Genomic DNA, 14094 nt, shown 5'->3' with positions numbered 1-14094 from the left:
GATAGAACCCAAGTTCCATTAAGATACCTCCTTCGGTGAATCTTGTGAGTGAAATAAAAGTGGGAAGGATGTGATCATGTTAATAGAACCCAAGTCCCATTAAGATACCTCCTTCGGTGAATCTTGTGAGTGAAATGAAAGAGGGGAAAGGATATGATCATGTTGATAGAACCCAAGTTCCATTAAGATACCTCATTAGGTGAATCTTGTGAGTGAAAAAAAAGTGGGAAAGGGTGTGATCATGTTAATAGAACCCAAGTCCCATTGTAAGTGCCATAATTTAGATATTGCCATCTTGTAAAATCTCTCTTGTTCTCTCATGCGTCTGACTGGCGCCTTAATATTTGAACCCGTGATCTGACTTGCTCCATACGCTTCTCAGCTCTGTCCTCTTTACTTTGCTCCCACAACACTCACATGTCGCAAAGGTCATTCACCTCGTAATAAGTTCTCACGTGTATCTCAGGTGTAAATACTATTAGGCCTACTAGCAAATTGTCACGGTGCGTTGCACTTACTCAATACAGCTACACAGTTCAACTAAGACAGGTCAATCGATGAAAAACTGGTTATAATCTGTCTAAAACAAACTTTAATTCTGCTTTCTTCTCATCGAAACATTCTCCATGCAAACAAATGCGTTCTCTAGTGACCTATCCCATGATTCATGTCCAGTATTCAAGTAAATAGAGCACTTTCTTGACAGAAAAAGAAGGTTGAAAGACCATTCGGTTTCCCGGGTTCATATCGTCAGCCCTATTTTATATACAGTGTCTAAACTTCGCCACAAGGTGGCGCTCTTCACAAGTTCTGGTTTGTTTGGAAGTTACATTTCCGGCCCCTTAATTTTCAATATAAATCACTTGGAAATTACCATTCTATAACACTTAATCAATAAACATCAACATACAACGGAAACTCGGTTGAACGAAGTCCAATAAAAACAACATTCCTGTCAAAACTTGGGAATTAAGGGCCCCAAAGACCTTGTTACACTGAGCTTCCAATGTACTCAAACACAAATGCCAATAAAATGATCCTAAATCTCTAGCTCACTCATCAATCTACCAACAAATTACTGTAGCCTATCGGCGTATAACTAAAACCTAATTACTCATGTAATGCACAGTGATAATCAATAAAGCAAGTCACAAACTGTGACGGTGATACTGATTTCCTAAAATAGGTTTTTCGCAACAACAAATACAGAACGCTTTTAAACTGATAAAACTGTCAAGTGTCAACTGTCCTTGGTATACACGTATTGTTCATCCTGCCAAATGATTGGAACTTCACAATCTATCTATACCACTCATAATAGAGCGAATAACAACTTACAACATAGCTGCAATTTTTCTATGAACCGAAAGCCAATACTCGCTTCGTAACAACACGGATGCTATTTTTTATTTGGCATACCTGACATACATGTATACAAGGCTCAATGAAACAATACATGTACTAAATAATCAAAACTACCAAGAATATTTTCTTAACTATCTGTGTGTCATGTTACATCTAACATTATAACGTATCTACCAAGAATAAATGGCATGTATAAAAAACAATCAATAAACAAAAATTTGTTTCAAAAAACAATAATGCACATAATAATTTTTGACTCATGTTTATAGCAAAATACCATAACACAATGGCAATATTATTGTCTTTATCGTTTGCATAATGAAACACCTTGATGTTTGTAATTTCAACTTAATTAAATTCATGCACTTTGCATTGAACAACATGAAAGTCGTTAAAAACAACACCTCTTAACACTTTCAAGACAACTGGCAATGTCTTGTGGTCTGAATATATAACTTTTGATTCAAAACTCAGATACACACTGCATTTGCCTTTACTGTGAGCATATGGCATTTAATACCCAGAATCTTAAAAAGAAAAACAACCCTTACAATCCTCATGTTGGCAACACATCAAGAAACCCAAATCATGATTTACAGAACATTGCTAACCTTCTAAACTTATTGTCATGGTTTCCAAAATATGTCTGTTGATTTCAAAGATATTACAACTTATCAGAATCATGCACAAGTTGTATTAAAAGGAACAAATTATCATTACAAAAAAAAATGTTCCATTTAGTCCTCAAAAATGTCTGTCAACTTGCTTGGAAATTCCTTGATTAAAGATACATGTACAGTGTATGTAAATTACACTGAAAAACCAAAGCGAAATGAAATACTGTACTGGTATGTGTGACAATTAGCTGTTTGATACTCTATATTTTAGTGGTTATACATGAATACCAAAATTTCTTTAGTGACTGCCATTTTATCCAAATTTTGCCCCCCAAAATACTCAAAAATGCAATTCAGAAATGTCTTCATTCCAAAATACGTCAGTCATAAATTTTGAAAAACGAGTAGACCTGTTTCCAAGCAACAACAAGAAATCAATCTTACAAGCATTAATCAATTATTGTGAAATGTAGCATGATATAAATAACTTGTATGAATTTCCTTTTGCTCTTTAACTTTACATCAAAACAAATGATGGGATTGGTACAGTACACCAAACTTAGACAAATTTGTTTCCAAAAAACAATTATAACTTTCATGCATCTTAAACAGAGTTTCTTTCAGTCTTCTGTTAGAGTTTTTTCATAGTTCTGGTTAAACAAGCGTAGCACAATTATGTCCATGTCCACTTGGCTCGCTAATATTATCAGACCTCAATGTTATGGCTCCATATGCACAGGATTACAGTACATACTTTCAGTCTCTCCATGTAAACTTGAGCCTATCGCGATAAACGTGCTCCTCTCTTCGCGAAAGAATCAAAGTGAGCTCTTGATGGTCATCAAATTTCAAAACAAACGTGATGATATCCAAATCCAGGCACAACTGGCTTTTCAAATGTAATTCCTTGTGGTATTAAAACCAATTTTATAAACTTTAAACGTTGTAGAAATGCTTCCTTTTCACGAATTATGTTTTGCAAATCAAAACATATTTGTTTTCATTAATGGCAAATTGCATTGATCCAATTTCAGCTGAGCGGTGATACAGGCAATTCACAAAAAGATCAAATTTCACTTGTAGGCTCCAATATCAACAAATATCAATTTCAAAGGTGTGAAGGTGATTTGGCGAACAATTAAGCTCCTCCATTGCGAAAAGGTAAATGATCTCCATTTCTAATTTCACAAAAAACTTGTGGCGGTTTCTCTTTCTATTTCAAATTTCGCAAGCTCGATATTCACAAAACAAATGGTTTCCAAAAACGATTTCACATTGATCCAGTGGGTGTCAAATAACTCGTTCTGCTTACGCGTCCCCTTCCAATATGAAGCACAGCTTGCTGATCGGCCTTAAGTAGACGCCCAATTTCGTCTTCACCTCTGCTCTTCGAACCAAGCCCTCAGCATCAGGAAGTACTCGAGAAACTCGGCCCAGCAACCAAAAGTTTCGTGGTATTGTCTGATCTACCACGAGCACCAAGTCGTCCACCTGAAGATTGCGATGTGGCTCCACCCACTTCTGCCTTTGCTGTAACTGGGGTAGATACTCCTTCGTCCATCTGCGCCAGAACAGATCCGACATGTACTGGACCTGTCGCCATCTTCTTCTTACATAGATATCAGTTTCTCTAGTTATTGTCGGAGGTAGTGCTGGTTGGGACTTCATCAGAAGCAAATGGTTTGGCGTTAATGCTTCCAAGTCGTTAGGGTCATTTGAGGCTTTGGTTATAGGCCTCCCATTGATGATACCTTCAGCTTCACACAGGAAGGTCTGTAAACCTTCATCGTCCAGTCTTTGTTGCCTAACCAAGTTGAAGAGCACCTGCCTCACAGTACGAATTTGACGCTCCCACACGCCACCGTGATGGGAGCCACCCGGAGGGTTGAATGTCCACTGGATGTTGCGCTGCAACATAGCATCACTGATCTGAGCCTGATTCCAGTTCTCAATCTCACGTTTTAGTTCTCTTTGTGCTCCGATCAAGTTTGTGCCATTATCTGACCTCATTTCTTTTACTGTTCCCCGTCTGGCGATGAATCTCCTAATGGCAGCAATGCATGAGTCAGTGCTCAGACTCTCGGCCTTCTCTATATGTATTGCCCTGATAGCTAAGCAGGTGAACATCACTCCATATGTTTTTACCTCTGATCGCCCTCTCTTCACCACCAATGGTCCAAAGTAATCAATTCCAACCTTCGTAAAGGGGGGTTCATCAGGTCTCACTCGATCAGCTGGCAGATCTGCCATCTTCTGTTGCATAATCTTAGCTCTATGGCGTCTGCAAGAAATACAGCTGCTGATCATTCTCCCGATAGCTGCCTTGGCACTGGGCATCCAGTATTTCTGATGAAGGCTGGACAGCATGTAATTCCTCCCCATATGTCCTGACATTTTATGTAGATTCTCCAGGATCAACTTTGAGACATGCCCTTTCTTTGGGAGAATTACTTGGTGCTTTGCATTGTCTGGTAGGGAACTCTTCTGGAGTCTTCCTCCCACTCTTAACAGTCCCTCATCAAGCACTGGATCAAGCTTATAGATTGGACTGGTTTTCTTCACTCCTGGTTTCTGTCTTCCTCTTTGTACCCCAGAGGGGTCCTTGCTTTCCAGACATTTGATTTCCTGTGCAAAATTTTCCTTTTGCACAAACTTCAGGATCACCATCTCAGCTGCGTCCATTTCCTGGAGTGTAATCCGTCCTTTCAAACTGTCACCTTCGGACACATCTTTGGCCTCAGATTTCAATGTGATCCATCTTATGAATCTTCTCAGCCAACACACTGCTCTCTTCATCCTAATCCAGTCTGAGTAGTGATGAATCACTTCATGAGTGTGGTTTGGCACTTCTTTCTCTGGGGTAACTTCAGTGGCAAGGCAGGATTTCTTTACTTCCAACTCATCTATCAATTTGCAATGAGGGACTTCACTCGTTGCAAGCCACTCCTTCTCTGGGTGCCGAAGGAAAGCTGGTCCATCCTTCCAATATTCAAGTTCAAGAAACTTGTCCACTGTTATTCCCCTCGAACATATGTCTGCTGGATTGAGCGAAGACTCAACATATCGCCACTGCGAAGGCTTTGATCCATCACGAATCACGGCTAGTCTATTTGCCACGAAAGTCTTGTATCTAGCAGTACTGTTATTGATGTATCCAAGTACAGTCTGACTATCTGTCCAGAAGTATGTTTCCTCAATAGGAATATCTAGCTCCTGCTTGATCATGTGGTCTATCCTCACTGCTACATTCGCTGCTGTCAACTCCATTCTGGGAATGGATACCTCTTTCAATGGTGCCACTCTTGCCTTACTTGTTACGAATTTCATCTGTACCTCGTCTTCATTTTCCCATCTGAGGTATGAGACAACACCATAGCCCTTTTCGCTCGCATCGGAGAAATGATGCAGGGTGACTGATTGTGGTGCGAAGCCGTCTGGCTTCAGACATCGATCCATCTTGAATTGCATGAGCTTTGGTAACTCAGTCCTCCATTGTAGCCATTTCCTCATCAGCTCACTTGGAATTTCTGCATCCCATCCTAGTTGAGATCTGCACAATGTCTGTAGGAGCTGTTTTGCTGGCAGCACCACTGGTGATACACAGCCCAAAGGGTCAAACACAGAACTCACTGTGGATAAAATCCCCCTTCTTGTCAGCGGTTTGGCCTTCAGATCTATCTTGACACCAAATGTATCTTCACTTGTGGACCATATGATGCCAAGGGCCCTTTCTGTGACTTGATTCTTGTTGTCTAAGCTCAGATCTTGAACACTCTTTGCCTTTTCCTTTTCTGGAATCGTCTTCATTACCTCTGGTTCGTTACAAACCCACTTGGTAAGATGAAATCCTCTCCCTTCACATGCAGCTGTTACATCTGTTGCCAATTTAACTGCCTGTTGTACACTGGGAGTTGAGAACAAACAGTCATCTACGTAGAAATTCTTCTGAATTGTGCTTGTGACTTCATTTGAGAAACTGTCTGCTTGTTCTTGAGCTGCTCTCTTCAGCGCAAAGTTAGCGCATGATGGGGATGATACTGCTCCGAATACATGTACTTTCATTCTATGGTCAGTCAAGGGCTGCTCAATGTCTCCTTTCTCCCACCAAAGAAAGCGAAGGAGATCTCTGTCGTCTTTGGGTACTCGAACTTGCGAAAACATGCCTTCAATATCCGCCATCAAGGCCACTTTGTCTTGCCGAAACCTTGTCAAAACTCCAAACAGTGTGTTAGTTAGATCCGGCCCCTGTAACAGCTCTCGGTTGAGACAGAACACTCCAAATTCGGCCGAGCAGTCAAAGACGACTCTAAGTTTCTTCTTCTGTGGGTGTACGACTCCATGGTGTGGTAAATACCAAACACGGCCATCATCCCTCTTGGTTTCATGTTCGGGCACCCTCTCCATATAACCTTTGTTCTGCATCTTGGTCACAAATTCGGTGTAGTCCTGTCTGAAATCTGGCTGCCTCTCAAACCTTTTCTTCAAGTGAGCCGCCCTCTGCGTTGCCTGACTCCTATTGTTAGGAAGTTTAACTTCCTCTCTTTTCATAGGCAAACCAATTTCAAAATGTCCATCATCTTGCTGCTTAATTGACTTTTCAACTTTCTTGATGAAGGACAAGTCCTCTTGCGACTTCTCTTGTTTGTCGTTGATAATTCGCTCATTAAAGTCCTGATTGAACAGACTTTCGAGTTGTTGATCAATGTTTGTCTTGGCCTTTACTCTGTGAGAATGAATTGTATGTTGCTTGGCCTGATCCTTAGTTGCTCCGTACACTATCCAGCCAAGAGCTGTCTTACATGCGAAAGGGCCGTTAGGTACTTCACTATTTATGACCTCGACTGGTTCCATGGCCCTTGGAATGTTACTTCCTATTAACAGACCAACATGCACATCTTCATCTGAGGTCGGTAGCTGGATGTCTTGAAGGTATGGCCATTTCACGAGGTCTCCTTCTCTTGGTATGTCATCTTCTGACACTGGTATCTGCTCTCGAGCATATACTTCAGGGAGGTTTATGCTGTTCTGTCCATGTAAATCAGTAATTTCCAGATTACTTATGATATGGCTTGACACCACCTTCTCATCTGTCATGGTTGACATGTGAATGTTCATCTTTTTCCCTTTAACCTTCAGGTCTCTTGCCAATTCATCCGTGCAAAATACTGCATTGCTTCCTGAATCAATCAATGCATATGTCTTCAGTTGGACCTGTGTGTCTTGTGAACGAATCAGCACTGGGACTATTCCAGGTAGTACGTCAGCTGACTCAGCTCTGGAATCAATATAACTGCACTTGATATTCCTCGCCGTTGCTTGTTGGCCATCATCTACATTTCCATCATCATTTTCATGATTGTTTATCTGTGTCACTACTGAAGGGGTGAACGATGCTTCTGCCTCTTGGGGCTGCAGTCTGACATGTTGCCTGTCAGCATTGTTGCTATCTTGACTGTTACTGTTAGAATTACCCTTCCAGTCTCTGTGTAATGCTGTCGGATGCAGTCTGTTACATTTGCTGCATTTTAATTTCCTTCTGCAATCTTTGGCAATATGCCTGGCCTTCTTTAGACAGCTGAAACATAGCCCAGTTTTCTTACAGAAGGTTATCCTGTCATCATAAGGCTGTGATGATAACACCTTACATTCCTCGATTTGGTGGCTCTCATCATTACAGAAAGTGCAGATTTCTTTTCCTCCTTCCATTATTCCAACTTTCATAGTTGTGTCATTGCTGGCTGTATGTGCAAACTCTTGACCATTGCCACTTGTCTTTGTGTCTTGTCTCATAGCCGTGTTAAGGCTGGCTTTATGTGGAGCTGCAGACTTTCCAAGCCTTCCAGGTGTTCTTCCCTGACTCTGTGACTGTGTGTATTTCAGGTCCCCGTAGGCTGGGTTTGTCATAATCCTGGTCTGTTTGGCAATGAAGGCCTGCACATCACCAAATGTAATTCTCCTTTGCCGTTCTTCTACAATGTCATCAGCTTTGTACCTCCACTTATCTCTCAACTTAAAAGGCAACCTTCCTATGACCATCTTTACATTTTGTGTGTGATTCACTTCCATTTCCATGTTCAAATCTATCGCCATGTTATGCAACTCAGTTATGAATGTGGAGTACTTGTGAAGCTCCTCTCCATCTTCTGACTTGATTTCAGGCCATTGTGAAGCTTTATTCATCATAGCTTCCATTATCTTATGTTTATCTCCAAACTTTTTCCTTAGCAGCTCCTTTGCCTTTAGGTAGCCTGCTTCACTTGGTCCATACATACAGCTCTTGACAATGGAGTTTGCTTCCCCTCTAGTGTATTGGTCCAGGTAATACAGCCGATCCGTGTTATCTGCAGTTTTGGACTCTACAGCATGCTCAAAGGACTTAATAAACGACCTGTATTCCAGTGGGTTACCACAAAAATGGTTTTACCTGTGGTGATGGCAACGATGCTCTCATGTTGCACTGAACCAACATTTGCATAAGTTGGTTTTGCTGCTGCATACAAATTATCATTGGGTCTATCATATTTCCAGCAGCGGCAGATATATGGTCTGTTGTTCCATTCATACTCTCAGGACTCTCCCTTGGGGCAGCCATGTTAGGTCTATTAACTCTAGGCCTATTTCCTGATTGTGCTACATGCTGATCTTCACTCTCCAAACTTGATGCTTGGCCTTGGGGCATAAAAGGATCTTCATCTTGCAAAAGATAACTCTCTTGCCTTACATCTTCTCCATTCAACTGTGAGGGTGCATAGTATGGATCCATGTCATCTATTACTTGGTTTCGTTCTCTATTCAGAATTCAGGTGACTTCACGCACATAGACCTTAGACCTCATCAGCAGTGAAACAGCTTGGTCTTTCAACTAATGTAAGTGCCATAATTTAGATATTGCCATCTTGTAAAATCTCTCTTGTTCTCTCATGCGTCTGACTGGCGCCTTAATATTTGAACCCGTGATCTGACTTGCTCCATACGCTTCTCAGCTCTGTCCTCTTTACTTTGCTCCCACAACACTCACATGTCGCAAAGGTCATTCACCTCGTAATAAGTTCTCACGTGTATCTCAGGTGTAAATACTATTAGGCCTACTAGCAAATTGTCACGGTGCGTTGCACTTACTCAATACAGCTACACAGTTCAACTAAGACAGGTCAATCGATGAAAAACTGGTTATAATCTGTCTAAAACAAACTTTAATTCTGCTTTCTTCTCATCGAAACATTCTCCATGCAAACAAATGCGTTCTCTAGTGACCTATCCCATGATTCATGTCCAGTATTCAAGTAAATAGAGCACTTTCTTGACAGAAAAAGAAGGTTGAAAGACCATTCGGTTTCCCGGGTTCATATCGTCAGCCCTATTTTATATACAGTGTCTAAACTTCGCCACAAGGTGGCGCTCTTCACAAGTTCTGGTTTGTTTGGAAGTTACACCCATTAAGATACCTCATTAGGTAAATCTTGTGAGTGAAATTAAAGGGGGAAAGGGTGTGATCATGTTAATAGAACCCAAGTCCCATTAAGATACCTCCTTCGGTGAATCTTGTGAGTGAAATAAAAGTGGGAAAGGGTGTGATCATGTTAATAGAACCCAAGTTCCATTAAGATACCTCATTCGGTGAATCTTGTGAGTGAAATGAAAGAGGGGAAAGGATGTGATCATGTTGATAGAACCCAAGTTCCATTAAGATACCTCATTCGGTGAATCTTGTGAGTGAAATAAAAGGGGGAAAGGGTGTGATCATGTTAATAGAACCCAAGTCCCATTAAGATACCTCATTAGGTGAATCTTGTGAGTGAAATAAAAGTGGGAAAGGGTGTGATCATGTTAATAGAACCCAAGTCCCATTAAGATACCTCATTAGGTGAATCTTGTGAGTGAAATTAAAGGGGGAAAGGGTGTGATCATGTTAATAGAACCCAAGTTCCATTAAGATACCTCCTTCGGTGAATCTTGTGAGTGAAATAAAAGGGGGAAAGGGTGTGATCATGTTAATAGAACCCAAGTTCCATTACGATACCTCATTCGGTGAATCTTGTGAGTGAAATAAAAGGGGGGAAGGGTGTGATCATGTTGATAGAACCCAAGTCCCATTAAGATACCTCATTAGGTGAATCTTGTGAGTGAAATAAAAGTGGGAAAGGGTGTGATCATGTTAATAGAACCCAAGTTCCATTAAGATACCTCCTTCGGTGAATCTTGTGAGTGAAATAAAAGGGGGAAAGGGTGTGATCATGTTAATAGAACCCAAGTTCCATTACGATACCTCATTCGGTGAATCTTGTGAGTGAAATAAAAGGGGGAAAGGGTGTGATCATGTTAATAGAACCCAAGTTCCATTACGATACCTCATTCGGTGAATCTTGTGAGTGAAATAAAAGGGGAAAAGGGTGTGATCATGTTAATATAACCCAAGTTCCATTACGATACCTCATTCGGTGAATCTTGTGAGTGAAATAAAAGGGGGGAAGGGTGTGATCATGTTGATAGAACCCAAGTCCCATTAAGATACCTCCTTCGGTGAATCTTGTGAGTGAAATAAAAGGGGGAAAGGGTGTGATCATGTTAATAGAACCCAAGTCCCATTAAGATACCTCCTTCGGTGAATCTTGTGAGTGAAATAAAAGGGGGAAAGGGTGTGATCATGTTAATAGAACCCAAGTCCCATTAAGATACCTCCTTCGGTGAATCTTGTGAGTGAAATAAAAGGGGGAAAGGGTGTGATCAATGCCGGAAAGTTGCAAAGTTTGCCATCGAATTCAAATCTTTGTTTACAGTTACTATAAAGACATGCACATCTTTCAAAACACATTGTAGTATTGGCAGTGTAGAATAATGCATAATGCGTTAGTATATCAAAATGTTCATTTTTCTTGAGTAATGGAAGCGATTGCTTTCTTACCTTGTTTTTGGAGCAGTGTAAAGCCAAATATCTTGTTGCAACAGACTCCTCTCGTTGAAGGTCTTAAACGTGATAGCACTGACCAAACCGTACATGATCTTGTATGAATCTGATATATATGATTTGAGATAGGGCCACATTTTAGCCTTGCCCGTAGTACCGGAGGTGAGAGCAAAGCGCATTGGTGCCTCAGAAGTTAACACACCTTTCTCTCCAATTGCCATTCTGTCGATGTATGAGCGATAATGGTCGTATGTAGTCAGAGGATGTGTCTTCCTTAGATCATTTAGAAAATGAACGTCCTATGGATATAGAAGGTAAACAACACTCCTTTTTGTTTTTAACATTTATTTTGAAGGGAATGATAATTAGATTATAATAATCATTACATTATTTAAAAAATTGATCTTTAATCAACAAAATGGGGGACTTTGACTGGTTTATTATTTTGAAATAACATAGAAGAATAGCCAAGTCCTCTCCCTAACTCCATACAACCTGTATGAAATCTTTAAGAATCATGCCCCACCCAAACTCAATGATCAAAATCCACGGTCTCTGAATAATGATGCAAAGTGTTGATAATAAATAATTAGTGTTCTTACTTTCAGCTTGTGTTGTCGCCCGTAAACTGTGTCACCGTTTTTTTGGATGATGTCCTGCAGGAGTTTCTCCTGTGCTTCACGTGGATTTCTCCACGCTGAATGATAATCACGCATGCGTAGTTCATTTCTGAGTAAGGTGCAGTTGATAAGTACGTAGTGGAGTATAGCTGTGATGACCGTATGTCCATCAGCTATTCGTAGTGTCGAAATGCGGACCGTCACCAATGAAAGCAGTAGACATATTATCCCTAGAGTACCTAGATAAAGTTAATATAGATTTTCCCTCCATTTAATATGCTTAAATGTGATTTAATGTTATAATAGTTATAGTAACTCTCGATAGAAGTCATGCATTTCTTTTCCATTGCATGTTGCATGTTATTCCATGTATAATAATGGGCATATTTAGGTAATAGAGGTATAGAGGTAAAACAAAAAGCATATCAGAAGAAATGTACTCAATATACGATCTCAATATAGATCTGTTTGTGCCGTAACAGTAGGTTTCATAATAATTCCATTGTTACCACTCATTGAAAGGCCATGGACAGCATATACCTCTTTGTCGAAAAGAGATCAAGTTATTACTTTCTACTGGGAAGCTCAACATTCATTCAGTGTTATCTATCTCTTTGTTGTTCTCTGAAAATGTTTTCATTAGGGAGTTCCGCTATTTGAAAAGCTGTCACCCCTACTAGTACTATGCCCTACCCCTCCCTCTCGTACACCGAACAATCGCACCTAAATGTGATTTCTTCCGTTGCTATGAAGGTAATTTTAGCCAAAATTAGCCAATAAGATTATACCAATTCAGCTCCACTTTAAAAAAAACAAACATGGTGTAATAATAACAATACATGGGCCGGCCGGTTATGCGTATTAACCAACACGAACAAGCCAACAACAAAAAAAATTGCGAATTTTCTGCGTAATTTTCAAATGTTAACCCCCCCCCCCCCTTGCAAAAATCCTGCGTACGTGCCTGACTGCTTACATATGGAAATGCATCAGGATTTATACTATCTGGTTGATGGTAAAGGAGCCAGCATAGCAGATGAATACAGCACCCAATCACTGTAATATTGCATGATCTGTAACGTTGATATTCCCGTTTCTTAGCACTTTTGTGGTAATAATGTTAAGAAAATCATACGCCATAACTGAATGGCATAAAAAGTGTTGTTTTTGACATGTGAACAAATTTACCTGTATCACGGTGAATTGTGTATATACATTTACATGTTTATAAGGCTGAATTCCATTCACGTGTAACTCGATCACTTGAATGTACATCTATATTGCAAAGACACGAATTTCCAGAATATAGTTCATATTTCTCGTTGACTTGTCCTGACAGAATGTCTGTTAGAATAACCCGGTATCCGATCTGAAATGTTTGGCACACTGCTGCTTAAGGTGTCATTCCTACAGATGGTTATTTTGAAAAAGCAGTATCCGGGCCATATTATGAGATTTATGTCCTCTCCCTATTTAAGCGATACCTGTTTTAATATTCTTACCTGAAATAGTACGTTTCCACATTGCTCCGAAAGCATTGAGAGAATGAAAGCAATAATTAAGCCCGTTTACACCAATTATAAAAGACACACACGATAGCAACAGCAAACACGGTTGGATAGAGCGGTGAGCCATGTTTCTCCTACAACGTTAAACTTTGTACTGACCCTTTATCTGCTTGCTTGCTTTTAAATTTGGCATGGAATCTGAAGCATTCTCTTTAACATCGTGATTTATGTTCCCTTGTGAATGAATGGTGACTAATTTCTAACCAAAAGGAAAGAAAATACACTACATGAATCAGTGGTTAGCGGAAAACAGCAGCTTATTGTCGGGTTGTGTTTGTTGACTAATCTCTTTATCTTAAACACGCAGCGATTAGTATTTAATATGGCATGTGAAATATACACACGTTTTCATAAGAATGTAAGGAGCAGGCGCGTACGCAGGGGGGGGGGGGGGGGGGGGGGGGGGGTTTGGGGGGTTAAACCCCCCCTTTGGTATTTTTATGTGTATAAACCCCCCCTAAAAAAAACCTGAAACCCCCCCCCCTTTGTTTTGTTTTGTTTAAAAAAAAAAAAAAAAAAAAAAAAAAAAAAAAAAAAATTATCCCCATGAATGACCTAAAACAGGTGACCTTACCCCCCTCCCAACGGAGCAAAATGTCAAATTTTCAAATTTCGAGGTAAAAAAAAAACAACAAAAGTGTCCTCTTACCCCCCCCCCCCCCCCCCCCCCCCCCCCCCCCCCGCTTATTCAGCGGTCGGCTGAGTCGTTGCGATTTTTGGGGACCAAAAAAAAAAAAAATGTGTCCTCTTACCCCCCCCCCCCCCGCTTATTCAGCGGTCGGCTGAGTCGTTGCGAAATTTTCGGCCCGATTTATGAATGTTAAAACCCCCCCTTGAAAAAATCCTGCGTACGCGCCTGGTAAGGAGTGTAGTGTATCAAAGAGATGTCAATGTCTTTGTTTTAGTAAACAGTAGAGAAATATCCCTGTAATACTGGGTCAGAGTAAAAGAGTAGGCCGGTAAAAGGAGTAGCTCGTATGATAGTAGTAATAACTGTATCATAGTCGTCATCGTCATCT

The 14094-nt window shown here is 40.4% G+C and overlaps 1 protein-coding gene across 1 annotated transcript; it reads right to left on the bottom strand.

Annotated features, from left to right (window-relative positions):
* Positions 1-3290: 3290 nt before the first annotated feature.
* On the bottom strand, positions 3291-13288 carry LOC115926138. Its single transcript, XM_030990653.1, has 5 exons — positions 13010-13288; positions 11490-11746; positions 10885-11186; positions 10640-10672; positions 3291-8370 (listed from the first exon to the last, which is right to left on the bottom strand). Exons 1-5 carry the CDS (start codon positions 13140-13142, stop codon positions 3291-3293), a joined length of 5805 nt encoding a protein of 1934 aa, XP_030846513.1. The 5' UTR covers positions 13143-13288.
* Positions 13289-14094: the final 806 nt, after the last annotated feature.

Source organism: Strongylocentrotus purpuratus, unplaced genomic scaffold, assembly GCF_000002235.5.
Source record: "Strongylocentrotus purpuratus isolate Spur 01 unplaced genomic scaffold, Spur_5.0 spur5_scaffold_19, whole genome shotgun sequence".
NCBI lineage: Eukaryota > Metazoa > Echinodermata > Echinoidea > Camarodonta > Strongylocentrotidae > Strongylocentrotus > Strongylocentrotus purpuratus.
This window is presented reverse-complemented; position numbering and strand designations above follow the sequence as displayed.

Coding starts and splice junctions, on each gene's coding strand:
- LOC115926138 (XM_030990653.1), bottom strand. CDS start 13,142: ATGGCTCACCGCTCTATCCAACCGTGTTTGCTGTTGCTATCGTGTGTG. Junction 11,187..11,489: donor GGCGACAACACAAGCTGAAA/GTAAGAACACTA, acceptor CTATATCCATAG/GACGTTCATTTTCTAAATGA. Junction 10,673..10,884: donor TACACTGCTCCAAAAACAAG/GTAAGAAAGCAA, acceptor TTCACTCACAAG/ATTCACCGAAGGAGGTATCT.